At 41.8% G+C, this 27,551-nt stretch overlaps 1 protein-coding gene across 2 annotated transcripts; it reads left to right on the forward strand.

Moving 5' to 3' along the window:
* The first annotated feature begins 8,193 nt into the window (after positions 1–8,193).
* On the forward strand, positions 8,194–25,817 carry LOC120529791. 2 transcript variants are annotated; one of them, XM_039753927.1, is made up of 3 exons: positions 8,194–8,292; positions 8,426–8,604; positions 22,350–25,817. In XM_039753927.1, the coding sequence occupies exon 3, from the start codon at positions 22,361–22,363 to the stop codon at positions 24,425–24,427; it is 2,067 nt and encodes a 688-aa protein (XP_039609861.1). In that variant the 5' UTR covers positions 8,194–8,292; positions 8,426–8,604; positions 22,350–22,360; the 3' UTR covers positions 24,428–25,817. The 2 variants fall into 2 exon arrangements, with proteins under 2 accessions (XP_039609861.1, XP_039609862.1); XM_039753928.1 differs by having other exon boundaries at positions 8,195–8,292; positions 8,437–8,603; positions 22,349–25,817.
* Positions 25,818–27,551: the final 1,734 nt, after the last annotated feature.

The following is a 27,551-nucleotide window of genomic DNA, read 5'->3' on the forward strand; positions in this document are numbered from 1 at the left end:
AATAAAATGTCTTACAACCACGGTGACTTTGCTGAATTTGTCGACAATAGGCTGGCAACTCTCTTGTGTTTCATTATTAATTCAGTGTATAACAAACATTGACATTGACATCTGTGAAAATATATAGACCTTGACCTGGCATTTAGGAAAGTGGCAATGAAGTTACCTTTATAAAACAAGCAAGTGTCCTGGGGCAGCATCATAAAGTCATCCATGCTACCATCCCACAGGACAAGTCCCTTTAACCTGAGATACTGCTGGAGGGAACTAATATTCAACCTATCAGTTTACCTCCAGAGTCCAAGGCTGATGCTAAATTATAAGACAAAATAAACAATTTTTAATTATTTATTTCTTTTTTTTTTTTTTTTTTTTTTATTTATTTATTAATTTTATTACAATCAATACATAGCAATCAAGTTTTAAAAAAAAAAAAAGAATTATGCTAAGAACAGATCGATCCCCACCCTTGAGAGAGAGAGCAAGCCAAACGTGTAAAATTTAAGGCTTTTAAAAATACCTAAATCAACAAATTCTCTGTGCTTTATAAAATCATTTCAAAATATTACTGATTAGATCCTGCCATGTTTTGAAAAAGTCTGCACAGATCCTCTAACTGAGTATTTGATTTTTCCAATTTTAAATAATATAACACATCAGTTTCCCACTGACTTAAAGAGGAGAGTTTGGGTTCTTCCAGTTTATCAGAATAAGTCTGCGTGCCAACAGTGTAGTGAATGCAATCACAGTTTGTTTGTCTTCCTCCACTTTAAGACCCTCTGGAAGAACCCCAAACACAGCTGTTAATGGGTTAGGAGGGATTGTGAGTCCAAGACTGTCTGAGAGGTAATTAAAATTTTTGTCCAGAATAATGTTAATTTGGAGCAGGCCCAGAACATGTGACCTAGTGAGGCTGGGGCTTGGTTGCAACGTTCGCAGGTTGGATCATGCCCTGGAAACATTTTGAGAGTTTTAGTGAGACAGATGTGCTCGATATATAATTTTGAGTTGTATAATTGTATGCTTTGCATATGGAGCTTGAGTGAATTCTCTGCATTGCTACTTTCCACTCCTTTTCTGATATATTAATTGAGAGGTCATTTTCCCAGTGTCCTCTTGGATCTTTGAAAGGAAGGGATTGTAAAAGGATTTTATATATTGTAGAGATGGAGTCTAACTCCTTGAAATTGAGCAATAATTTTTCCAGCGTGGATGAGGGTGCAAGATGAGGAAAATCTGGAAGGTTCTGTTTAACAAAGTTCCTGATTTGAAGATAGTGAAAGAAATTTGTAGCTGGAATGTTAAATTTGGAATGTAATTGTTCATAGGATGCAAAGGCGTTGTCTATATAAAGATCTCTAAGCAAGTTAATTCCAAATTTTTCCAGATATTAAAAACTGCATATGTTTGTGAGGGTTGAAAGAGGTGGTTCTTTTGCAGGGTGCCACAGAAAGAAGCTTCTCCGTCTTAAAATGCTTTCTACATTGGTTCCAGATTCTAAGTGAGTGGAGCACAATTGGGTTATTAGTGTATTGCCGATAGCGTGTGTTTATTGGAGCACAAAGCAAGGAATACAAAGAAGTACTGCAGGATTTTACTTCTATTGCGGTCCATGCCTGTGTATGTTCTTCTATTTGTGTCCAGGTTCTTATCGACTGTATATTTGCGCCCAGTAATAAAACTGGAAGTTAGGTAGAGCCATGCCGCCTTCTGCCTTTTGTCTTTGTAGGGTCGCTCTTTTGATGCGTGGATGTTTAGAATTCCAAATAAATGAGGTTATTGTTGAATCTAATTGCTTAAAGAACGATTTATTAATGTATATTGGTATGTTTTGAAATAAAAAGGAGCTTAGGAAGAATATTCATCTTAACAGTGTTAATTCTTCCAGCTAGTGTGAGATGAAGGGTTGACCATCTATGCAAGTCTTGTTTAATTTTTTCCATACAGACGACGAAATTTTGTTGATAAAGAGCTTTATGTTTACTTGTGATGTTTACCCCGAGGTATTTAAACTGTTCTGCAATGATAAAAGGAAGGGTGTCTAATCTAATATTATATGCTTGCGAATTCACGGAAAGAGTACACTTTTATTCAGATTAATTCTGAGACCAGAGAGCTTTTGAAATTCTGTGAGTGCTGCTAAGACTGCAGGCACAGAATTTTCTGGATCCGATATATACAGTACCATGTCATCTGCATATAATGAGATTTTCTGTTCCAGTCCTTCTCTGCTAATCCCCTTTATCTGATCAGTATTTCGACAATGTATTGCCAGTGGTTCAATGGCAATTGCAAACAGCAGTGGTGACAAAGGGCATCCTTGTCTTGTGCCACGTTCTAGTTTAAAGTAGTCTGAGCAAATGTTATTGATGCAAACTGAAGCTTCTGGGTTAGTATACAGTAATTTAATCCATGCACAAATGTTGGGCCAAACCCAAACTTCTCCAAAATAGTAAAAGGTATTTCCATTCAATCATGTCGAATGCTTTTTCTGCATCCAATGATAATAATATTTCTGGGGTGTTTGATTTAGTTGGTGAGTATATTACATTAAACAGGCGTCGAAGATTTGAAGATAAGTGTCGGCCCCTAATAAATCCAGTTTGGTCTTGTGATATTACTGAGGGAGCACTTTCTCCATCCTTCTAGCTATGATTTTAGAGAGTATTTTAACGTCGTTATTCAGAAGTGAAATTGGTCTGTATGATGCACATTGTAATAAGTCCTTATTTTGTTTTGGAAAGACAGTGATTAGTGCTTGGCGAAAGGTTTGTGGAAGAGATTGGTTATCTCTGGCTTCTGTAAATGTTGCTAATAGGAGGGAGCTAGCTGAGCGGAGAATTTCTTGTAAAACTCTGCAGGGTAGCCATCAGGGCCTGCTGCTTTTCCACCTTGGAGTGACTTTATAGCATCCAGTAATTCTGATAATGACAGAGGTTTATCGAGCTCCTCCACACTAATAGCGTCAATTTGTGGTATCTGTAATTTATCCAGAAATGCATTAGATTGTATATTGTCTTCTTTAAACTCAGTAGTATATAGGGATTTATAGTAGTCTCTAAAAGTGTACATTATATTTTTGTGTTCGATGATTTTATCTCCATTCGTGTTAGTAATTACGAGATTGCGTTGCACTTCTTGCTTGTGAATTTGTTGCTAAAAGCTTATTAGCTTTCTCTCCATGTTCATAATAATGATGTCTGGATTTGTAAATTAGTTGTTCGGTTTCTTTAGTTGTCAAGAGGTTTAATTCTGAATGTAGAGCCTGCCTCCTCTTATGTAGAGTCTCGCTTGGTAGTCTGGCATGTTCTTCATCTATTTTAGTAATTTCGCTTTTTATCTCTGCTACTTTCTTCGCGGATTTATTTCTGTGGGAAAGATATGAGATAATCTGTCCTCTTAAGAAGGCCTTAAGAGTTTCCCAGAGTATTCCTGCAGAGATCTCAGGGGATGTATTTGTCTCTAGAAAGAATTCAATTTGTTTGGATATAAATTCAGTACAATTCTCGTCAGCTAATAGAAGCGGATTGAGACGCCATCTCTGGGGTGAGTGTATGGGGCTTAGTAATTTCAGCTCCAAGATCATCGGAGCATGGTCTGAAATAACAATAGCATCGTATTTACAAGATTTAATCTTAGGCAAGAAGTTATTATCTATAAAGAAGTAATCAATCCTTGAGTAGCAATGATGTACTGGTGAGTAGAAAGAATATGTTCTTGAATTTGGGTTTAAAAACCTCCAGGGATCTGATAAGTTGTGATCAGTTATAAACTTTGTAATTATCTTTGAGGTGTTAGTTGCGTTCCCCTGTGGAGGAAGTCTTATCTAAAAGTGGATTTAGAACACAATTAAAGTCCCCAGCCATTATAAGTTTATGAGTGTTCAGATTGGGAATGGATGCAAATAAATTTTGTATAAATTCCTTATCATCAACATTAGGTGCATAAACATTTATCAAAATCATTTTACAGTTAGATAAGTCTCCCATGACCATCACATATCTCCCTTCAGGATCCAATACTACATCTGATGCTACAAATGGTACTGTTCTATGTATGAGAATTCCCACCCCTCTAGTTTTCTTTGTAAAACTAGAATGGAACATTTGGCCAGTCCAGTCTTTTTGCAGCGGAACTGATCCTTACTTAGTAAGTGGGTTTCCTGTAAAAATACTATTTTAGCATTTAGACCTGTTAGGTGAGAAAGTACTTTCTTTCTCTTTAATTCGTGATTCAGGCCTTTAACATTCCAGCTTACGAAGTTAACTGTCCCATCATGGAGACACTGATTCTGAGTTTTTGGTGTCATATTATAGTCTTAACTGGAAGTGAAATAGTTTAGGTCTTAATTTCCTATTCCCCCAAGAGTTGTTGCCATGCAGCTTATTATTACGTTGATAGTTATAATTATAAAGATTGAGATGATAGATTAGATATAGATCAAGCCTGCTCTCTTTCTCTTCCCCTTAACCCCCACCCTCCCTTTTTGCCTCCCCAGGTGAGGCTAAAACCCACTTCATGCAGTCCCAGTCCACTGACATACCCAGAGACAGAGCACGTCCAAAGCACATCAAGCCCCCATGCAGTGGCGCTTTAAGGTTAAAAGATAGAGATATCTGTTACCAATATAGTCTTTAAAAGAGGAAAAAGAAAGAAAAGAATTTTGCACTTATATATATATATATATATATATATATACACACATATACATATACATATATATATATATATATACATACACATATCTTCATCAATTTTAGTGCATTAAGATGATATCCCCAGATAATAAACCCAGGTGATGGTGTTAAAGATGTGTCCAAAACAAGCATAACAAGTCTTAATGCAGTAATAGCAATAACAGCAAACCAAGGGTATGATATTGAACAGTCTCATTTAGGGTACACATGAAATAATTAGAAAAGAAAAAGAGGAGGAAAACGTAATTAAGCACAATAAAACATAAACATTTAGCCCTAGTAATACTAAGTAATGATTATTTATTTCAAGAAGGCAGCATGGTGGCGCAGTGGTAGCGCTGCTGCCTTGCAGTTAGCAGACCTAGGTTCGCTTCCCGGGTCCTCCCTGTGTGGAGTTTGCATGTTCTCCCTGTGTCTGCGTGGGTTTCCTCCCACAGTCCAAAGACATGCAAGTTAGGTGGATTGGCAATTCTTAATTGGCCCTAGTGTGTGTTTGTGTGTGTCCTGCAGTGGGATGGCACCCTGCCCGGGACTGGTTCCTGCCTTGTGCCCTGTGTTGGCTGGGACTGGCTCTAGCAGACCCCCATGACCCTGTGTTCGGATTCAGTGGGTTGGAAAATGGATGAATTTATTTCAAGAAGAATTCACATGGTGCTAAAATATATCCTAACTGCATCAGGGGTTGAACCTGTTCGAAATATTTCCCTTTTAAGACAGGGATGTCGAACTCCAGGCCTGGTTTTCATTCTAACCCTTTTCTAATCAGTGACCAGTTTTCACTGCTAATTAACTTCTTTTCCCTTCATTTTAATAGCCCTGTTTTTAAGGATTCACTCCTCTGAATTTATTCCTTCCTTCATTAAATGACAGACAAACAGAAATGAGATGTGAAACGAGCCAACAGATGACCAGCTAAACTAGGTTTTCAAACTCCAGCCAATTTCTTAAAGAGAAGGCGATTCTTGCTATTAATTAAACCCATTTTTAATTCGATGGCTTCTTGCTGCTCTCATTCTGCCACAGCAAACATTTTCAAAACTGTTGATTTTCTGTTTTTTCTAAGAACACCGTCAAAATGTTTAGGTGAGCTGAGAGATCAACTTTAGTGAGACCTTCACTTTTCTTTATTTTCAGATATTGTGTGACGGGCACAGGTGAACTGGTCATGTGGCGGCTTGTTTTGTATCTTATTATAGTTTGGGTGCTAATTAAAGAAAAAGAGGCAACTATTGGGCCTGAGTCAAGTTAATTAAAACTAAAGAAAAAGAAGTTAATTAGCAGCAAGAAGTTGTCACTAATGAAGAAGATTGTTAGAATGAAAACCTGCAGCCACTGCAGCCCTCCAGAACCGGAGTTTGACTCCCGTACTTTAAAAGTTTTGTTGCCTTCTTGCAAATGAAATAGTGAGATAACACCATAAAGTTTTATTCCATGTTGCTTTATCATACAGTATGCTGACATTATAAACTGCTCAAAAAATGAAAGGACCACTTTTTAATCTGAGTATAGCATCAAGTCAATGAAACTTCTGGGCTGTTGATCTGGTCAGTTAAGTAGCAGAGGAGCTTGTTCATCAGTTTCAGCTGCTTTGGTGCACTAGAGGGGCAACAATGAGACGACCCCCAAAACAGGAATAAATGGTTTATCAGCTGGAGGCCACTGACATTTTTCCCTCCTCATCTGTTTTTCACTCGTTTTGCATTTGGCTACGGTCAGTGTCACAACTGGTAGCATGAGACAGGCAATACCTGGACACTACAGAGGTGGCACAGGTAGTCCAACTTCTCCAGGATGGCACTTCAATACGTGCCTCCGATTGCCAGAAGATTTGCTGTGTCTCCCAACACAGTCTCAAGGGCATGGAGGAGATTACAGGAGACAAGCAGTTACTCTAGGAGAGCTGGACAGGACTGTAGAAGGTCCTTAACCCATCAGCAAGACTGGTATCTGCTTCTTTGGGCAAGGAGGAACAGGATGAGCACTGCCAGAGCCTACAAAATGACCTCTAGCAGGCAGGCCACTGGTGTGAATGTCTCTGACCAAACAGTCAGAAACAGACTTCATGAGGGTGGCCTGAGGGCCTGATGTCCTGTAGTAGGCCCTGTGCTCAATGCCTGCCCTGCACCGTGGAGCTCGATTGGCATTTGCCATAGAATACCAGAACTGGTAGGTCCACCAGTGGTGCCCTGTGTTTTTCACAGATGAGAGCAGGTTCACCCTGAGAACATGTAACAGACGTGAAAGGGTCTGGAGAAGCCGTGGAGAACGTTATGCTGCCTGTAACATCGTTCAGCATGACCGGTTTTGTGGTGGGTTAGTGATGGTATATCTGGGGAGGCATATCCATGGAGGGATGCACAGACCTCTACAGGCCAGACAACGGCACCTTGAGTGCCATTAGGTATCGGGATGAAATCCTTGGACCCTTTGTCAGACCTTATGCTGGTGCAGTGGGTCCTGAATTCCTCCTGGTGCACGACAATGCCCGACCTCATGTGGTGAGAGTATGCAGGCAGTTCCTGGAGGATGAAGGAATTGACACCATTGACTGGCCCCCACGCTCATTCACCTGACCTCAATCCAATAGAACACCTCTGGGTGGGACATTATGTTTCAGTCCATCTGACGCCACCAGGTTGCACCTCAGACTGTCCAGGAGCTCAGTGACTTCCTGGTCCAGATCTGGGAAGAGATCCCCCAGGACACCATCCGTCGTCTCATTAGGACGTTATCAGGCATGCATACAAGAAAGTGGGGGCCATACAAACTACTGAGTACGATTTGGAGTTGCTGCAATGAAATTTCCCTTGAGACTTGCACGTCACGCCCTACTTACAAACAATTTCTCTGAGACATTTTAACTTCCCACGAGATGTGGAAGTGAGACAAAAATACAGCTGCTGTACAGGCTTTTAAATGATCGTCACATAGCGTGACATGCAGATGGCGCAGCTCGGTAGCAGCAACTGCAAGCCAGCAGATGATTCATCCGCATCTCCTTAGCGTGCATTCAGCCATACATACCCCACAATGCGTGAGGCAGAGATGCGAAGTGGCGGGCGTGAAGCGTGCCCCCTAGTATATATAATTATTACTATTTTTTTTTTTACTTTTTGTTTATGTTCATCCTGATTTCCATTCTGCCTTTCCATTATTGTTTCATTAGTGGATCTGATGGTGCAGCAGTTGTAGCCTTCCATCATTTATGTGTTGTTTGCCTGGGAGTCTGTTTGCTTGTTTTTAATTGTCACTTAGTTTATATTGAATTCTAGTACGTTCTTTTGCGCTAAATGCATTCCTAAAAATACAAATGCATAATTCTTAGTTACTTGGATCACACTGTTGATATCTGAGAAAACAACTTTTAATAATACATGTATATTTTCTTTTTAAATATCATAAACAATAGAGCAGAAACTGAAAGTGTACTAGAAGACACTTCCTGAGATTAAAACTGCAGCCATGAAAAAAAAAACATGAGCATTGATGGGAAGTTGAAAGTGAAAGTCCTTCCTTCTTGTAAATCACATTTTAACTGGGGCACATTTCCTATTTAACGACTGAATTCACAATCAACATTAGGACAGATGCCGTGGTAAGTGGAGCATACACATTCTCTTGTGTTTTTTATGGCTTGTTTTTTAAGAAAGAGTTGCATTTGAAGCAGGAAGTCAAGTTTACGTTTCCTAGTAAAGATAAGAACAGTCTCAATGCTTTATTTAAAACAGTTTTTCTTCAGCACAGAAGCAAACAACATATAAGCAGTGACACGAGCAATCATCCTGCTTTAGCTCCGTTCGTCAGATTAAAAGAACACGAGGCCTTCTTCATCGAGCAGGTTCAGCAGCTGGGAGGCACCATCTGGGGCAGACGCAGTCTAGAGGAGAGAGGACAGGAGAGCAAAGGGTAAGTGAGAGCTCAGCTTGAAATGTTCTAAACCTCATGCGACAAGCACGTTACACGTTAAGCATGCAGCTGATCCTGAAGACAGCAAGTCATGAATGTGTTTGTCTTTGACTGAAATACTGTCTAAGAGGGAAGTTTTGAAGAGCAGTTCTGATTGTCTGCCATTGATTTAATGTTTAATTGAGTGTCAGTACACAGCCGGCAGCGGTCACAATATCTGTAAATATATAAGTAGCAAGCAGCTATTTTTTTCTGTCTGTCATCAGTCAGTCATCGTCCAACCTGCTATATCCTAACACAGGGTCACGAGGGTCTGCTGGAGCCAATCCCAGCCAACACAGGGCACAAGGCAGGGACAAATCCCAGGCAGGGCACACACACACACACCAGGGACAATTTAGTGCCAGTGCACCTAACCTGCATGTCTTTGGACTGTGGGAGGAAACCCACGAGACACGGGAGAACATGCAAACTCCACACAGGGAGGACCTGGGAAGCGAACCCATGTCTCCTGACTGTGAGGCGCCAGTGCTACCACTGCGCCATCGTTCTTTTTTTCCTGTATATTTAAAAAATGTTGTTAATTTCTCTTACAAAACATATTTTTATTTTCACTTGCATATTATTAGCAGGAAGATTACATTGAAGGTGACAGAAAGACTAATTTAAGTTGTCCTCATTTCAGCATTTACTTAATCTCCAACTGAAATTATCATATTTTGGGTTGTCGTACCTCACACTTTTCTTCACACTTTATTTCCACTCAGCTTCTCGTTATTTTTCTAGCTAAAGCTGTCTGTGTTTGTCTTAACTTAGCTTTCAGATAATTTTATCTTGAAGTAAAATTGTCAGATGTGTGCATGGTTCATTGAAACAACAGGCCTATACAAAGGAAGAAAACAAAGACGTATCTTTAAGCATATTTTTAAAACCTTGTTCTTTCATAACCATTCGTCCATGCATTCATTACCCAACCTGCTATATTCTAACTACAGGGTCACGGGGGTCTGCTGGAGCCAATCCCAGCCAACACAGGGTGCAAGGCAGGAAACAAACCCCGGGCAGGGCGCCAACCCACCACAGGGCACACACACACACACACATCAAGCACACATTAGGAACAATTTAGAATCGCCAATGCGCCTAACCTGCATGTCTTTGGAGTGTGGGAGGAAACCCACTCAGACACGGGGAGAACATGCAAACTCCACGCAGGGAGGACCCGGGAAGCTAACTCGGATCTCCTAACCGCGAGGAAGCAGTGCTACTGTGCCCCCATAACCATTCATCCATCCATCCATCCATTTTCTAACCCACTGAATCGAATACAGGGTCACGGGGTCTGCTGGAGCCAATCCCAGCCAACACAGGGCACAAGGCAGGAACCAATCCTGGGCAGGGTGCCAACCCACCGCAGCCATAACCATTCACTTATTACAAAAGATTCCTCAAATTGCGTCTCAAAGCATTTATCCAGCAGGGGGCGCTGGCTCCTTGGTATTGTGTTCTTTCTTGAATGCAGGACATACAGTACAGGAGCCTTCTACCCATCTCTATTGTAATCATAGTGGAAATAATCAGACAAGAGCAATATGATACAAAAAGAGATATATTTATTTAACTTGCTTTAGAATGTAGCTTCTACCCCCAAAATGCAAAGTATAGGCATTTATACATACAGGGTGGTCCAGATCTAATTATGCAGGTGCAGATCATCTGGATGACTTTGATTTATGTGGGGACGATTCCAGTTCGGCGCGAAGACGATTCTTCATGTCGTCAGTTTGCACACTTCTCGATGGTCCGTGATTTTTTGGGTGATTTTCTATGTAATAAACTTAATAAGTTATAGCATAATGAAAATTGCATAATTAGATCTGGACCACCCTATAGAAACGGTGAAGGCTAGGGAACACCAATAAGCCCCAAACATGAACACACTAACACAGTCATGTGTTCAATTAAATTGAGGGTTTTATTACAAATATCTCATACCACCAAATTAACAAGTTGCCTTCTCTTCTTTCCCCTCCTCTCGCTCTTTCTGTCTCACTGATCTCCTCCAGTCGAGTGTTGCCTTCATTCCTTCCAGCTCTGACACACCTGGATAAGGCAGTGTAGCCCCTTTTATTGAGGACCCAGGAGTACTTCCGGTGCCAGGGCTTCACAGAATGGAAGCACTTCCGGATTATAAGGAAGTCCCAAATAGTAGGGAGTATGTGACAGTGCGGGTTCAGCTCCAGGCTCCCTTCTCCGGTTTGGGAACACTCGAACCCGACACCATCGGTAATGTCACCGATGAGCTAGACAGTAAAGACATCAACCACATAGCAAGAGGATGGTGCAAAAAGCACAGAGTGCTTTTATTAAAAACAAAACCAAAAACAAAGTTTTCAAATAAGTAAGTGCAGTGCATCACAAATCTTTAAACAAATAATCCATTAAAACAGACGTGAATCCATGGAGGTTAAAATCCGATAAATGCATCAATTAAAAACAAGGTTAAAAGCAATGGCTGGAGGTAGTCTTTTCTTAAAACTCCGGTGCTTACATCTTTTTACTGGCAGCTCCCCTGCTTCCCCCATATGGGCCCTGCAGCAAGGGAGTTGCCCTACCAGCAAATGTAGCTCCCTTTAATTCTGGTTCGGTAGCCTTCCAAAACCCGCCTATGTCAGGCTCCAGCTGGACCGAGACCGGTTCCCTCCCCAGCGGAGGGCTCAACACGCCCAAAGCCTCCTTGACTGCCGCCTCCTTCAACGGCCAGTCAACTCCTCTACCGGTCACTCCAGCCCCTCCAAACTGCTCAGCAGGAGCGACCGCTTCAATCAGTCCCCGAGTTGGCCAAACACACCCCCGGGGCTCTCCTATCAGCTGCATTCAAACTTCAATGAGCCTGCTCTCGCTTTCTCCTCCCTGCCGCCTTCTTCTCACTTCTAGCTTCCATTCTTTTTTTTCTCTCTTTCCTTCCCCGTTTCCATCCACCTCGCGCTACAATTATACATTACGGGGACGTGGATCAGGTGTGGCGATTGGCAGCTCCCGGCAGCAATTACGGATGTGGACAACTCCTTATCTGTGCACTTAAGCGAAGACCGCCTGCATCACAAAACACCCAGGAACCGCTCCAGCCCCACTACCACAGGCGATTATCTATTAAAACTGGCCTTTTCAATTTTGAGCTGTGGACCCGCTATACTACAGAGTATAACTCCCTGCCGTACCATCTCGCAGCACCTCTGGACCCCAGCAGAGCTGTTCTACCAGGCTTTAATTCCCGGCATTCCCTGCTGGTGTCCTAACAGGCATCAACATCCAGGACTGCTGCCATTTAGGTTCCTGGGGGAATAAACAGCCCTTAGAGAAAGTTCTTCCTTTATATCCTGGCCTGGAAAGGTATTGTATGTGCATCCTTTTGGGACGCCTATCCATCCTCCTGGAGACTTCCCTTCCGTGCAAGGAACCTTCCCCTCTCCTGGTTGAGATGCTTGTCCATCCCAAATGGTACTTACAATATCAAGGCCAGAGAAGCTCCCTTTACAGCTGTAACCAGGATGTCAAGTTGCACAGCCACTGGTGTCCATGTACTCACCCTCTTAGTGGCTGGTCCTGTCTGCACTAACATTAAAGCAAGTGTCTCAGTATGAAGCTGCATCCTGCTTGCAGCTCCAGTTGTATCCAGCAGGGTGCACTTGCTCCCTGGGATTGTGTTCTTTCTTGAACGCAGGACATACAGGAGCCTTCTACCCATCTCTTTTGTACCCCTGGTGGACATAATTCCTAATCAAATGAGAAAAATTTGGTACAAATAGAGATATATGTATTTATCTTTACTAAAATATAGCTTCCACCCCCAAAATACAATATATAATAATTTATATATATACGTCCTCTGACTTTCAACTGTTTTTACTTTCAGTAAACTTAATGTGTAAATATTTGTATGAACACTAAAAGAGTCAACACCATAAGACATAAACTAAAAATGTTTCACAATGTGTGCCTGAATGAAGGGAGGCTCAAAATCAAAAGTACCAGTCAGTATCTGGTGTGGCCACCAACTGCTTGAAGTACTGCAGTGCATCTCCTCCTCATGGACTGGACCAGATTTGTCAGTTCTTGCTGTGAGATGTTACCCCAGTCTTCCACCAAGGCACCTGCAAGTTCCTGGACATTTCTGGGGGGAATGGCCCTAGGCATCGATCCAAATCGATCCCGCTCCAGGGTACAGGCCTCGGTGTAACGCTCATTCCTTTGACGATAAACACAAATCCGTCCATCACCCCTGGTGAGACAAAACCGTGACTCATCAGTGAAGAGCACTTTTTGCCACTCCTGTCTGGTCCAGCGAAGGTGGGTTTGTGCCCATAGGCGGCGTTGTTGCTGGTGATGTCTGGTAAGGACCTGCCTTACAACAGGCCTACAAGCCCTCAGTACAGCCTCTCTCAGCCTATTGCGGACAGTCTGAGCACTGATGGAGGGATTGTGTGTTGCTGGTGTGGCCATCCTGTACCTGTCACGCAGGTGTGATATTCGGATGTACTGATCCTGTGCAGGTGTTGTTACACATGGTCTTCCACTGCGAGGATGATCAGCTGTCCTTCCTGTCTCCCTGTAGCGCTGTCTTAGGCGTCTCACAGTGCGGACATGGCAATTTATTGCCCTAGCCACATCAGCAGTCCTCATGCCTCACTGCAGCATGCCTAATGCACGTTCACGCCGATGAGCAGGGACCCCGGGCATCTTTCTTTGGGTGTTTTTCACAGTTGGTAGACAAGTCTCTTTAGTGTCCTGCGTTTTCAGAACTGTGACCTTAAATGCCTACTTTCTGTAAGCTGTTAAGGTCTTAACGACCATTCCACAGGTGCATGTTAATTAATTGATTATGGTTAATTGAACATGCATGGAAAACATTGTTTAAACCCTTTACAATGAAGATCTGTAAAGTTATTTGAATTTTTAAAACATTATTGTTGAAATACACAGTCCTGAAAAAGGAACGTTTCTTTTTTTGCTGAGTATACATATACAGGCTGAAGAGAAGTCAATGGAATGTGTGTTATAAAGCTTCATCAAAACCTCCTGTGACTTGTACTCCACACATCAGGGTGCTATATAACCTGACATTCTGTTAGCCTCTTTAATAGTTTCTGAGCACTGTCTGGAGGTTGATAGTGTCGAGTCCACTAAGACTCCTAAATCCTTTGATTATCAGACCTTTCATTATGCATTCAAATTTCACATTTTACTTCCTACGTGTAATACTTTATATTTACTGACATTAAATTTCATTGTCCACAAATCTGCCCAAGCCTGTATGCTGTCCAGGTCCCTCTTTGACAATTCAATGGATTCTTAATTATCTGCCAGTTTACCCAGCTTGGTAAACTTAAGTCAAGTCAAGTCAAGCTGGGGAGCAGGCACTGGTACAGTGTGTTGCCGCACCCACTACACGACAAAACAGCTCGGGATCCCCAGGCAGACATGCAGTCCAGTCCCACCATCCGGAAATGACCCACTATCTGCCGCAGCCAGGTGTTATGTGGGTGACCCCTTGGCCTGGTCCAGCCACTTGGGTCCCCAACAATGAGGATCTTATGAGCCAGATCACCCCCGGGGAAACGTGCCACATGGCCGTAGTGTTGTAACTGATGCTCCTTCACAACGCAGGTAAATGTGCCTCATTCGGGACTCCATGAGCAACTGCTCATTCGATGCAAAGTCAAACCAACAGTACCAAAGGATTTTCCGGAGAGTCAAAGTACCACATTGGTTCTCAAACTGTGGGGCGGGCACCCCAGGGGAGTGCGAAGTAACAAAAAGTGGGGCATGAAGATGTGAAAAAAAGAAAACAAGAATCAAAAATATGAAAAAATCATCTGTTGAAACCAAAACTACATTCTGATACTAGAACAATAAATATAGAGTTAGATAAATGTCAATAAAAGTTAAGTAGGTATAATAAAATATGCATATACGTTTCAAAAAAATGTTAGGGGGGCGCGATTAAAACTGTTATGAAAACTCAGGTCAAACGCTGCAGTACCAAAGGAGTCCAGTCTTCGTCTCAGGTCACTGGATAGCGTCCATGTCTCACAACCATATAGCTAGACAGGAAGCACCAGGACTCTAAAGACTTGGACCTTTGTCCTTTTGCATAGATATCGGGAGCGCCACACACCCCTTTCCAGCGACCTCATGACCCCCCATACTCTCTCAATCTGTCTACTGACTTCACAGGAAGAGTCACCAGAGACATGAACATCACTGCCAAGGTAAGCAAACCTCTCAACAAGGTCAACACTGTCTCCGCAGACAGACACACTGCTGATGGTCGTGCCCAAGAGGTCATTAAAGGCCTGGATCTTGGTTTTTATCAGAACACTCGCAAGCCCAGACACACAGACTCCTCGCTCAGTCTCTCGAGCGCCCCAATCAGAGCCTCCATTGACTCCGCAAAGATCACGGCATCGTCAGCAAAGTCAAGATCCGTGAATCTTTCTTCGCCTACAGATGCCCCACAGCCGCTGGACCCCATGACCTTGCTCAACACCCAGTCCATACAAGCATTGAACAGAGCAGGAGGAAGAACACAGCCCTGGCGAACCCCAGAATCAACTGGGAAAAACACAGAGGTTCTGCCTCCACTCTACACAGCACTCACAGTACCAGTGTACAGGCCAGCCATGATATCCAGAGACCTTGAGGGGATCCCGCAAACCCTCAGGATGTCCCACAGGGCAGCTCGATCAACTGAGTTGAATACTTTATGAAAATCGACAAAGGCTGCAAAGAAACTCTTCCGATATTTGTGTTTGTGCTCCAAGAGAACCCTCAGTGCCAGGATGCGGTCGATGGTAGACTTCTTAGCTGTAAAACCAGACTATTCCAGTTGCAGGTATGTGAGCAAGTTATTATGGATCCTTGCTAGGGTCGTCCTGAATAGAATCCATGTAAACTTAACCAGCTTGTTATTTATATTCCTATCCAAATCATTTACATATACAGTATATTAAAAAAAGCAGCACTTCTAACACTGACCCCTGAGGGACACCAACCTTAGCATCAGCCAATTCTGATAAGATTCCTCACACAATAACCCTCTGCTTCCTCAATCTGAGACAATTTTTTTACCTATCTATACACAACACCCTAATATCCCACTTCTTTTAGTTTGATGCCACCAATCTCTTATGGGGCACCTTAACAAATGCTTCCTGGAAGTCCAGATAAATAATCTCATATGCTCCAGTTTGATCGTATTCTTTCATTTCTTCCACTCTCTTCTGAACCCATGCTCAGTAAAACTGTTTTTTTCTCAATCATCTTGAATATCCTTTTGTTGATGGCTATTAGTTTGATAAAAGTGTGTTTTTCATCAAAACCTTTATACTAGTAGGCAAACATTTGTCAAGGAGTATGTGCCATCTGTAGAAAACAACATTATTGAAGCTGCTTTGTTCTGACATGTGCTTTGCAAATACTAGAGGCCATTGAGAGCTTTTGGACTGTCCTGTGGTGTGAGATTTAAATAAAAAAATTCATTTTGCTCTTAAAAACTCAGGTTTTGGTGGCCACAAAGGAACAGTGTGGGAATTGTTAAAGCTTTTTTCCCTTTAGAAGAGTTTTTTTTTTGCCTGCACAAGAGCAAAAGTAGCTGGCTGCTTGGAGGTGCACTTGGGAAAGTCACTTGTACTTCTACGTGTACTTTGTTCTTGTTATCTGTATTTGAACGAGCATCGTGGAGGCAGGGTAAAAAGCACTAACATTAAGAGCGATCCTTTAGTTTAAAGGAAAAGAAAAAAAAGGCTGTAGCTGACTTCAAAGCAGTAAAGGGCAAGGCTCAGCGGTGCGCAGGTAAGTGGCCAGCGTTAAGACTCCGCTCAGCAGGGCCGCCAAGAGAAAATCCAGTATGTACAGTATGTGTGTATATTACTATTAATTTCTAACAATCATAGGTTACACTGATACATTTAGATAAGTATGTATAGGTATAAATGTAATAATAAAGTAATATATTAATAATAGTAAAAGACGTTTATAATAGCATTTATTGTCTGCTGAACAAAGGTGATTTCCCGGCCTTTTTTCTGGCGAAACTCTGAATTACATAATTAGTTTGTAAGGATGTCTCCTTCTCGAGATAACAAGTTTCGTGTTTCATGATGTTTCTTTGTATTATGCTCCTTCGGCACTTGTTTAGTTTCTCGACTATTCACAACGGTTCACTTAGTCCGCTTTCCCGATTACGTGCCGATTACATGACATTATTGTTTGCCGGCTGATAACTTTTTTGTCACTGTACCCGGAACCCCCACCCTCCTCGTCACTTTCCACCAAGCGGGGAATACCCTTTCAGACTACGTGATTTCTCTCCCAGGGTGGCCTTCATGAATGTCTCTTACGTCGTAAACTGTTAACCGCTGCTAAGTACCCTGTGACCCACATGCCTTTTTAATTTTGAAACTAAACAGACTTGCAAAATTAAAAAAAATACAATAAAGATCAAATGAATTAAATAAATAAATGCTCAAATTATTGATAAGGGCTGTTCGGTCCCTGTACAACCGGTGTCAGAGCTTGGTTCGCATTGCCGGCAGTAAGTCAAACTCGTTTCCAGTGAGAGTTGGACTCCGCCAGGGCTGCCCTTTGTCACCGATTCTGTTCATAACTTTTATGGACAGAATTTCTAGGCGCAGCCAGGGTGTTGAAGGAGTCCGGTTTGGTGGACTCAGGATTGGGTTACTGCTTTTTGCAGATGATGTTGTCCTGTTTGCTTCATCAGGCCGTGATCTTCAGCTCTCTCTGGATTGGTTCGCAGCTGAGTGTGAAGCGGCTGGGATGGAAATCAGCACCTCCAAATCCAAGACCATGGTCCTGAGCCGGAAAAGGGTGGACTGCCCTCTCAGGGTTGGGAGCGAGATCCTGCTCCAAGTGGAGGAGTTCAAGTATCTTGGGGTCTTGCTCACAAGTGAGGGAAGAATGGAGCGTGAGACCGACAGGCGGATCGGTGCGGCATCTGCAGTGATGCAGGCTCTGCATCGGTCAGTCGTGATGAAAAAGGAGCTGAGCCATAAGGCAAAGCTCTCAATTTACCAGTCGATCTATGATCCTACCCTCACCTATGGTCATGAGCTATGGGTAGTGACCGAAAGAACGAGATCACGAATACAAGTGGCTGAAATAAGTTTCCTCCGCAGGGTGTCTGGGCTTTCCCTTAAAGCTCGGTCATCCGGGTGGGGCTCAGAGTAGAGTATCGAGAGGAGTCAGATGAGGTGGCTCGGGCATCTGATCAGGATGCCTCCTGGACACCTCCCTGGTGAGGTGTTCCGGGCACGTCCAACCGGGAGGAGGCCTCGAGGAAGACCCAGGACACGCTGGAGGGATTATGTCTCCCGGCTGGCCTGGGAACGCCTCGGGATTCTCCCGGAAGAGCTAGTAGAAGTGGCTGGGGAGATGTAAGTCTGGGCATCTCTGCTTAAGCTGCTGCCCCCACGACCCGATCTCGGATAAGTGGAATAGGATGGATGGATGGATGAATGAAATTATAATAAAAATTATGAGACACATCGAGCTTCATAGGCCCCAGAGCGATGTACTGGCTGCACCCTCCTGTCCTTGGACCTGCCGATCAGGCACAAGGGTCTGTAGGAGCAGATAAGGTAGTAAAGCTTTATTTATTTGTTTATTTTAGATTGAACAGTCCTTAGCAGTCCAGAGGTAGAACAGTTAAGCGAGCGACAGCGTAAGGGTTCATTAATAAACAGTGCGAGTGGAGAGCTTATAAGTAAGAGGAGCACAAAGTTAGGAGAAGAGACAGAGAAAAGTAAAGTTAACCTCATAGAAAGACAAATAGCAGACAGCTGAGAGGGAGAACCGTACAGGAGCTTAAGGGGAAAAGGTGTAAAATATCTGTAGCAGATCTTAGTGTTACCATTTAAGTAAAACTTTAAATTTTAAGGAAAAAAAAAGTTAAGGCAGTTTTACTAATCCCACATCAAATTTTAATAATGAGGCCAGTGGAGTGAAAGTCCTGTTGGATGTTAAAGTTTTTAGATGATGGTTTGGAAGAGCCAGTTGTCTATGAGGGCTACATCTGCAGGAGATGTCAGCTGATCCAACACCTCAAGCTCATGGTCGCTGAACTGGAGGAGGAGTTGGTTGACCTGCGTTGTAAAGGCCCAGGTGTCCTTTAGAGAGATAGTGTGCACCCCCAAGGTGGCACGGGAGGAGATTCCAGACCAGACAGGTAAAAATAGGTGGGTCACGGTCACAAGACGTAAGGTAAAGGGTGCACACTGTCCGGGAGCATCAACCCCAGAATTAGAAGTGTCAAGCTGTTATCATGTCCTTGCGGAGTTGGATGGTGTCTCTGATAATTCTGAGGTGGTAGGCAGGGATGAGGAGCCCCAACGGGCCACCTCAAAACCAGTTCCCAAAAAAAGAGAGGTAGTGATAGTTGGAGACTCAATCATTGGGGGGATTGAAGCGTAGGTGTGCTCCAGAGAGAGAGAGTCGCGCGCGGTGTGTTGCCTTCCAGGTGAACAGGTGGGGGACCTCCCTGAAAGGGTGGATCCAGCTGTCATTGTCCATGTTGGAACAAATGACATTCATAAGGGTAGTCTGTCCGTTCTGCAGTCCAAATTCAAAGAGTTAGTTGCCAAGCTGAGGAGCAGAACTGACAAGGTAGTCTTCTCCGAAGTTCTGCCTGTGCCACGTGCCAGTCCAGGTAAGACTGAGGAGATTAGAAGGCTTAACACGTGGCTCAAATCTTGATGCAGGGTAGAAGGGTATAGGTTTATGGGGCATTGGGACTCCTTTTGGAACAGATGGGACCTGTTCCACTGTGACAGCTTTCATTTGAACAGGAGGGGCACCAATGTTTTGGGGAGGTGTATGTGTAGGTTAGAAGAGGATTGTTTAAACTAGGGAATGGAGGGCAGAGAGTTTAGGACAGGCCAGGTTTAGATCTATACATGGAGGAACACACACCAGTGTAGAAATAAAAATGCATAGTAATGTAAATTCTAAGCAAACATTTAAATGTAGAAGGAGTAACACATTAAAAATAGCTTGTCTTAATGGTAGAAGTATCAAAAATAAGGTAAGTGAGTTGGAGTTGTATGTAGCAGAGCATAATTATGATATTATAGCAATAACGGCAACCTGGCTAAACAACAAAGATGGAGATGAGTGTAACACAGAGGGATACACATTATTAGGAATGATAGACAGAACAGAAAAGGAGGTGGGGTTGCTGTTTATGCCAAACAGGGTTTGAATGTTAGTCATCTTCAGTTGGATGATGAGCCCCATCTTAGTGAGGACGTGTGGCTTCGCCCGGAAAACATTAGGGAAAGAGATCTTATTTTAGGAGTGTGTTATAGACCACCCAATTCAGACAGTAACTTCAACACACATCTTCTTAGTAATATCAAAAAGGCAAGTTTACAGGGGGATATTATAGTCATGGGGCACTTTAATTATCCAAATATTAACTGGGATAACCTTGCAGATGGAGGAGCACAAGAGCAGGAGTTATTAGAAGTAATCAGGGACTGTTTTTTAACACAGCATGTTAAAGCACCAACATGGGGTGAAGCCTGTCTGGATTTAGTATTCTGTAATAATCAGGATAGAACTGAGGATGTAGAGGTGATTGAACCACCAGGGTCACGTGACCATAATGTAATACAATTCTCAGTATTTTGTAAGAGTGCGGATGCAATGACTAAAATTGTTAAGTTGAACTTTGGTAGGGTTAATTTTGAGCAGATGCAACAATGTCTAATGTGGTAAGCCAGCCCCGGACACAGACAGAAATGTTTTACATGTAATGCAGGACAGATACAGACCTAAATTTGGAATTAATAGGAAATTAAAAAAAACTCCATGGTGGATTAATAAAGATTTAAAAAAGAAGCTGCAAAGGAAAAAACTGCTTTATAAGGCATATCAGACTAATGACTGCAAAGTAAATTGTAGAGCGTATGAGAACATGAGGGCAACCATTAAGAAGGATATCAGGGAGGCTAAAAGACAACTGGAGAGGAATAAAGCAGATAAGGCGAAAGAAGACCCTAAGAGATTCTTTCAGTATTTTAGTAGTAAAAGAACAGTCAAGGAGGAGGTGAAGTGCATCAGGAATAGTAAAAGGAAATTAAAAGATACAGACATTGAAATAGTGGATGCCCTAAACTTACATTTTTCTGAGGTGTTTACAAGTGAGCAAGTGGATAACCTGCCAGAGGTAACAGGGACTACTAAGGAGGTACTGAGGGATTTGGAAATTGTAGAGGGAGAAGTGGGGCTCAGATTAAATAAGATGAAATCAAACAAATCACCAGGACCAGATAATATTTACCCTCGAGTTCTTAAGGAGGTTAGCGAGTACAGATATAAACCCTTGACACATATTTTTAAGTAGTCACTGCGCACTGGAGAAATTCCTAAGGACTGGAAAATGGAAAATATCATCCCATTATATGAAAATGGTGACTAAAAGCCAGTAAGCTTAACATGCATCACTGGAAAATTAATGGAAGGAATTATTAAGGATAAGATTGAGCAAGACCTGGCAAGGACAGGAGTTATTAGGAACAGTCAGCATGGGTTCAGAAGAGGGAGGTCGTGTTTTACTAACATGCTGGAATTCTATAAGGAGGCAACAAAAGGATAAAAAGTGGAGCAGATGATATTATTTATCTGGACTTTCAGAAAGCATTTAATAAGGTGCCACATGAGAGGTTGGGCATCAAACTAAAAGAAGTGGGATTTCAGGGTGACGTTTTTAGCTCAGACACAGGAAGCAGAGGGTGATGGTGCGAGGAACCTCTTCAGAATTTGCCAATGTTAAGAGTTCTGTTACACAGGGGTCAGTGCTGGGGCAGTACACCTTATGAGAAGGATTTAGGATTCATAGTGGACTCTAAGCTATCGACTTCTGGAAAGGGTTCAGAAGCCATTAAGAAGGCTAACAGAATGTCAGGTTATATTGCCTTGATGTGTGGAGTACAAGTCACAGGAGGTCCTGCTCACGCTTTATAACACACTGGCGAGGCTTCATCTGGAGTCCTGTGTGCAGTTTTGGTCTACAAAAAAACCATAACTGCACTAGAAAAGGTCCAGAGAAGAGTGACTAGGCTGATTCCAGAGCTACAGGGGATGAGTTATAAGGAAAGATTAAAAGAGCTCAGTCTATAAAGTTTAAACAAAAGAAGATTAAGAGGTGACATGATTGAAGTGTTTAAAACTTTGAAGGGAATTAATACAGTGGATCGAGACTGTTATTTTAAAATGAGTTCATCAAGAGCACGGGGACACAGTTGGAAACTTGTTAAGGGTAAATTTGATACAAACATTAGGAAGTTTTTCTTTACACAAAGAACGATGGACATTTGGAATAAGCAACCAAGTAGTGTGGTAGACAGTAAGACGTTAGGGACTTTCAAAACTCAACTTCATGTTTTTTTGGAAGAAATAAGTGGATAGGACTGGCGAGTTTAGTTCTAATGTTCTAAGCAGTAACTTAATGTCAATGATTCAGCTAATCTTAAGTGTGTTGTCATATGTGAAGATTACAATTACATTTTTACTTGCATGCCTCATTATCATATAACATGTCACCAGCCTCTGCTACCATGATCAATAAGTGAAAGCAAGAGACACAGTTTCCTTGGTTGCACATGTATTTTCTTACCAAACTTCTTTTCTTTTACTAATGAATAGAAATAACTTGTTTTTAACAGGAAACCTGAACAATGTCTTCACAAGATGTCCAAAAAGCTGTCTTGAGCATCTCCAAAGCAGAAGGTGTGAGACAAGAAACCGCTCTTCTGATGAAACCCTATGCTAACTGGGAAGAGTTCCTGATGCCAGGTCCACTCTCTATTGCAATTCTAGGAGAGTTGGTGTTCATTTCATCAAAAGATGACTTCTCCATTAACAAGAATCCACCCATAGGTGGGTTCAAATATATCCGCAATTCAGATTCCTTCCGAGCTTGTCTTATGCAGGTGACAAATAACGGATGGGTGGCTTTTAATGAAGCTCACAAGAACATGGACCAAATCCGACTTCACTCCGGCAATGTGCCCAGTTACATGAAAATGGCTGTGAAGACCCTCATGCAAGGTAATCCTGACATAGTGGAAGCACTTCTACCTGGTCAGTTGAAAAACATAGATGACAGCGCCACTGAGTGCACTAGACTGGCAGAGACAACAGAAAAGAAATTCATGGATGTCATTCTGCTAATTCAGGAGATGTTAGAAGCCTGCATGAATGCAAAGAAGGTTTATGATGAAGATTTGAAAACTATCAAAATGAAGTTAGAAGAAGCTAAAATAAAGGAAGAGTCTGCAAAATTAGCCAAAGAACTATCAGAAAAGAACCTAGAGCGACTGTCCAAACAACTTGACGAGGCTCAAGACCAGTTTAAGAAATCCATGGACTCAATGCCTTCAGGCTGGGAAATCATTGGGATGAATTTTGTGGAAGGCTTAACAGAGTCAGTGAGTAATCTTGTTTCTGGAATGGTTTCAATTGTCACTGCACCGTGTTCAATAGCCAGGGGTGTCAAAATATTTGTTCAAAATTCCGGTAAAAACGAAGAGCCTTTAAATCCCTTGGTTGTTAATGAAATTTATGTCATATCAATACAGCTACTTAAATGGGCACAGCAACTGAATGCTTTTGTGGAAAATGATCAAATTAAATGGAAGGAAATATATGATGAGAGAAATGAATCTCTAAGATCCAATTGGGTTAAAACACAATTTGAAGAAATAGAAAAAACATTAAAAGGCAAAGAGAAGTGCAAACCCCAAGAGAAAGCAATTGAGATATGTCAAGATGGCATCTCCATTTGCCACGAAATGGCCCGGTACAAACCCCCAAAAGGCTTTACTGATGAAGAGACCAGTGAAATAATTAATAAGATTAGAAATCTAAAAGACCAAGCAGAAAGGTTTGACACTGAGAGCAAGTCTTTCACTTCTTTTTCCTTTTGTGTAACTCCTCCAAATATTGCTCAGCAAACTACTGGAAAAAAGAAAAGTGTAGCTCAAACCGTTTCTGACAATGCTCGCTTCAAAATTGAGCAAAGCCAAGCCCACCTTAAACAAGTGCTGGACATGCAGGAGAAGAATATGGAGAACCTAAAGAAGAACAACCAGGAGCTGGCTGACATTTTTGTTACCATGCACAGTTGTCACGTAAATGAGATCGATTTTAATACCGCAGTGAAGATGCTGGTCAAGGGTCTTGAAGCTATGGGGCGAGTGAAGGAGCAGTGGGAGAAAATGGTTCGGTTTTTCCAGATGATCTCCAACTTGATCAAAGCTTCCCTGAATAAGCCTTTGAAGCTGTTTGTTGACACAGCTAATGATGTCCCAAAAATCGAAGGCTATTCCTCGGACTCTTTCGTTAAAGATTTGATCTACACCTATGCTTTCCAGTCGTCCAACATTGCCAGTCTGGTCCATATGATTGCTGGAACTTACACCGAAGTTTCCAGTCTTTACCTTATGGACCGTGTCAGCAGCCTTGGAAAGCTCATGGCACTGGATCCTGAAAATCCTCAGTTTGAATGTGAACGTGCAAAACTGAGAAGCGACTGCGAGTCTGCACAGGAGGGGATACTAAATCTTGTGCTGAAGAATAAAAATGATTTTGATTGCCTTTTAAATGCACGAGTCAAGAAAATTGAAAACGAGCTGCAGGCTGTGCTGCCACCAATTTCAGGCGTGAAGCGCAAGAGGATTGAGAGCAATGTGCAGGCTGGGCTAAAGGAGCTCACCGAGGAAGAAGAAGATCAGTTCACCTAGAGGAGACCACAGAAAGTTATGGATTGCATTCTGCTTTGCTTCTGCTAAATTCAGAAAAAGAACTCACTCCTCAGAAAACTCACTTTAGAAAAATATGCTTTTTCAGGGTTAATCATGATAACCCTTAACAGGTTGGTGAAAGACAATCTGTATTGAAATTTATTAAAGACATTTTTAAAATATAGCAATATATGCTAAGTAAGTCCAAAAACAATGAGACCAGATTGCATTTTAAATGAAGAATTTCCTTCTCTTTACTGTTTTCTTGTCCACTTTCTATAAAAGTGTGTAAAATCAAAATGTGTTACAACCACAGTGGCTTTGCTGAATTTGTTGACAATATGCTGGCAACTCTCTTGTGTTTCATTATTAATTTAGTGTACAGCAAACATTGACATTGACATCTGTGAAAATATAAAGAGCTTGACCTGGCATTTAAGAACGTGGCAATGAAGTTACTTTTATAAAACCAGGAAGACTCCTGGAGCAGCATCATAAAGTCATCCATGCTGCCATCCCACAGGACAAGTCCCTTTAACCTGAGATACTGCTAGACGGGACTAATATTCAACCTATCAGTTTATCTCCATAGTCCAAGGATATTTCTCTGATGCCAAATTATAAGACAAAATATATTTTTAATAATAAATAAGAAGAATTCACATGGTGCTAAAACATATCCTAACTACATCAGGGGCTTGAACCTGTAAGAAATCTTTCCCTTTAAGAGTTTTGTTGCCTTCTTGCAATCAAATAGGGAGATTTGGCAGAGTGGTGGCTCTGTGGCTAAGGCTCTGCACAGGTAATCAGATGGTTGCCGGTTTGAATCCTGGAAATGCCAATTGGGACTCTGCTCTGTTGGACCCTTGAGCAAGGCCCTTAACCTGCAATTGCTGAGCACTTTGAATAGTGAGAAAAGCGCTATATAAATGCAAAAATTATTATAACACCACATTGCTGTTCCAGGTGTTTTATCGTATGCTGGCAATATACATCCATGACCCTAATTGAAACCCAGTTACTTATTTTTCCTGCAGTTACTTTAGGCGCAGCTAGAATATTTTAAATCTTATATTTTATTGTGTGTGATGGCCATCGACTGCCAGAGATCTACTGCTTTCTGCCTCAAACATCAGAGTTTAATTCCTGTGTTTGTGTGTTGCTTCTGTGTTCTTAATACCAGTCACGGTACTCCATTTTTTTTTCATGTGTGGGGTATGTTAACCAGAAAAAATAAACTTTTTTTTTAAATAATTGATTGTGTGAAGGTGTATAAATATATCTTGACAGCAGACTGACATCTTCACTGGATGCTGATAAGTTTCAAGTCTCTATATACCCAGCAATGGATGAGGCAGGTCTCCTCTGAGCAGAAGTATGTGGACATTACTGCATCTGAAAAGAACAAGGAGATGTAAAAGTCTAATTACAGAGATGATTAATTGAAAGTCAACTTCAATATTCAAAATAACTTCAAAAATATAAATCTTCTAACTAGGTGTATTTGCATCCTTGTACTGCTTTATTTCCAAATTTTCCTTTCCCTAAAGATTAATCTCCTGTTGAGCTGCAGGTTTGTATTGCTAAGGAGTTCCAATCTGTTTTATTGCTTACAAAATGACAGAAAAATAAAAGTTGGGATTCTGAAGTTTTTAAAAATAATAAAACAGTGTACGGAGGAAGAAATCAAAACCAGAACTGAGAAACACTTCCTTTAACCTTCAATTTTTTCATTGTTATTCAATATAAAAATTATCAGTCAGTCTCTATCCAGCCTACTATATCCTAACTACAGGGTCACAGGGGTCTGCTGGAGCCAATCCCAGCCAACACAGGGTGCAAGGCAGGAACCAATCCTGGGCAGGGAGCCAGCCCACCGCAGGACACACACACACCAAGCACACACATTAGGGACAATTTAGGATCGCCAATGCACCCAACCTGCATGTCTTTGGACTGTGGGAGGAAACCGGAGCACCCGGAGGAAACCCACACAGACACGGGGAGAACATGCAAACTTCACGCAGGGAGGACCCGGGAAACGAACCCAGGTCTTCTTACTCTGAAGCAGCAGCACCACCACTGTGCCACTGTACTGCCCTTAAAATGATCATTAATCATAAATAAAATTAAATTCACTTGACTAATCTGGTGTCAGGTATAATTTCTGGAGGGGTTCAGCGGATGCTGTACTCTGTTTCAACGGGTTTTTTTTCGTGTAGCTTGCATACCAGTTTTGGTGGTATTTCCACTTTTTTAAAGGCATTTTGAGCACTGCTCCACTATTTCCCACTAGATGGCAATGCTGTGCAACAATTAAATAAACTGCCAAACGGTTAGCTCACCTCCGTAACACTGGACTGCATCAAAATACTAGAGCGCACAATAAAAAGGTGTAATGTACTTTGTAGGTTTGAGTGTGCCGAGTCAATTTCAGAAATCAGCATTTCTCTTGTTTGAAGTATGTTTTCAAATGAAAAGTGCCATTCTTCCTCGTTCATGGCTGTGTTTCCTGAAAGCTGGAGTGAACCGACCCATTTGTTGTTTTTAAAGTCCTTCTTAATTTGGATTTTTTCCTGCGATTCTGCCACAGAGACACATAGATCGCCCTAAGTAGATCACGAAAAACACAACGACTCTCTTGGACAACATAATAATAATAATAATAATAATAATAATAATAATAATAATACGAGGGACGTTCAGAAACGTTTGCGCACTTTTATATTTTCGTTGGAAATGGTGAAGGCGGATGGAGCAGTAATTGGGCATTAAAAAGTTGGTACGACGCTGGGAAAATTGCATCGCAAACGAAAGTGACTATGTGGAAAAGTGATGTAATTTGTTTTTGAAATTCTTAGTGAATAGAGTTTAAAAAAAAAAGTGTGGAAACTTTTTGAACGCCCCCCTATTATTATTATTATTATTATTATCCATCCATTTTCTAACCCGCTGAATCCGAATACAGGGTCACGGGGGTCTGCTGGAGCCAATCCCAGCCAACACAGGGCACAAGGCAGGAACCAATCCTGGGCAGGGTGCCAACCCACCGCTTATTATTATTATTATTATTATTATTATTATTATTATTATTATTATTATTATTATTATTATTATAAGTCGA

The sequence above is a fragment of the Polypterus senegalus genome, chromosome 5, assembly GCF_016835505.1.
Source record: "Polypterus senegalus isolate Bchr_013 chromosome 5, ASM1683550v1, whole genome shotgun sequence".
Taxonomy (NCBI): domain Eukaryota; kingdom Metazoa; phylum Chordata; class Cladistia; order Polypteriformes; family Polypteridae; genus Polypterus; species Polypterus senegalus.

Excerpts from the sequence above, each read along its gene's own strand:
- LOC120529791 (XM_039753927.1), top strand. The coding sequence starts at position 22,361 with ATGTCTTCACAAGATGTCCAAAAAGCTGTCTTGAGCATCTCCAAAGCA.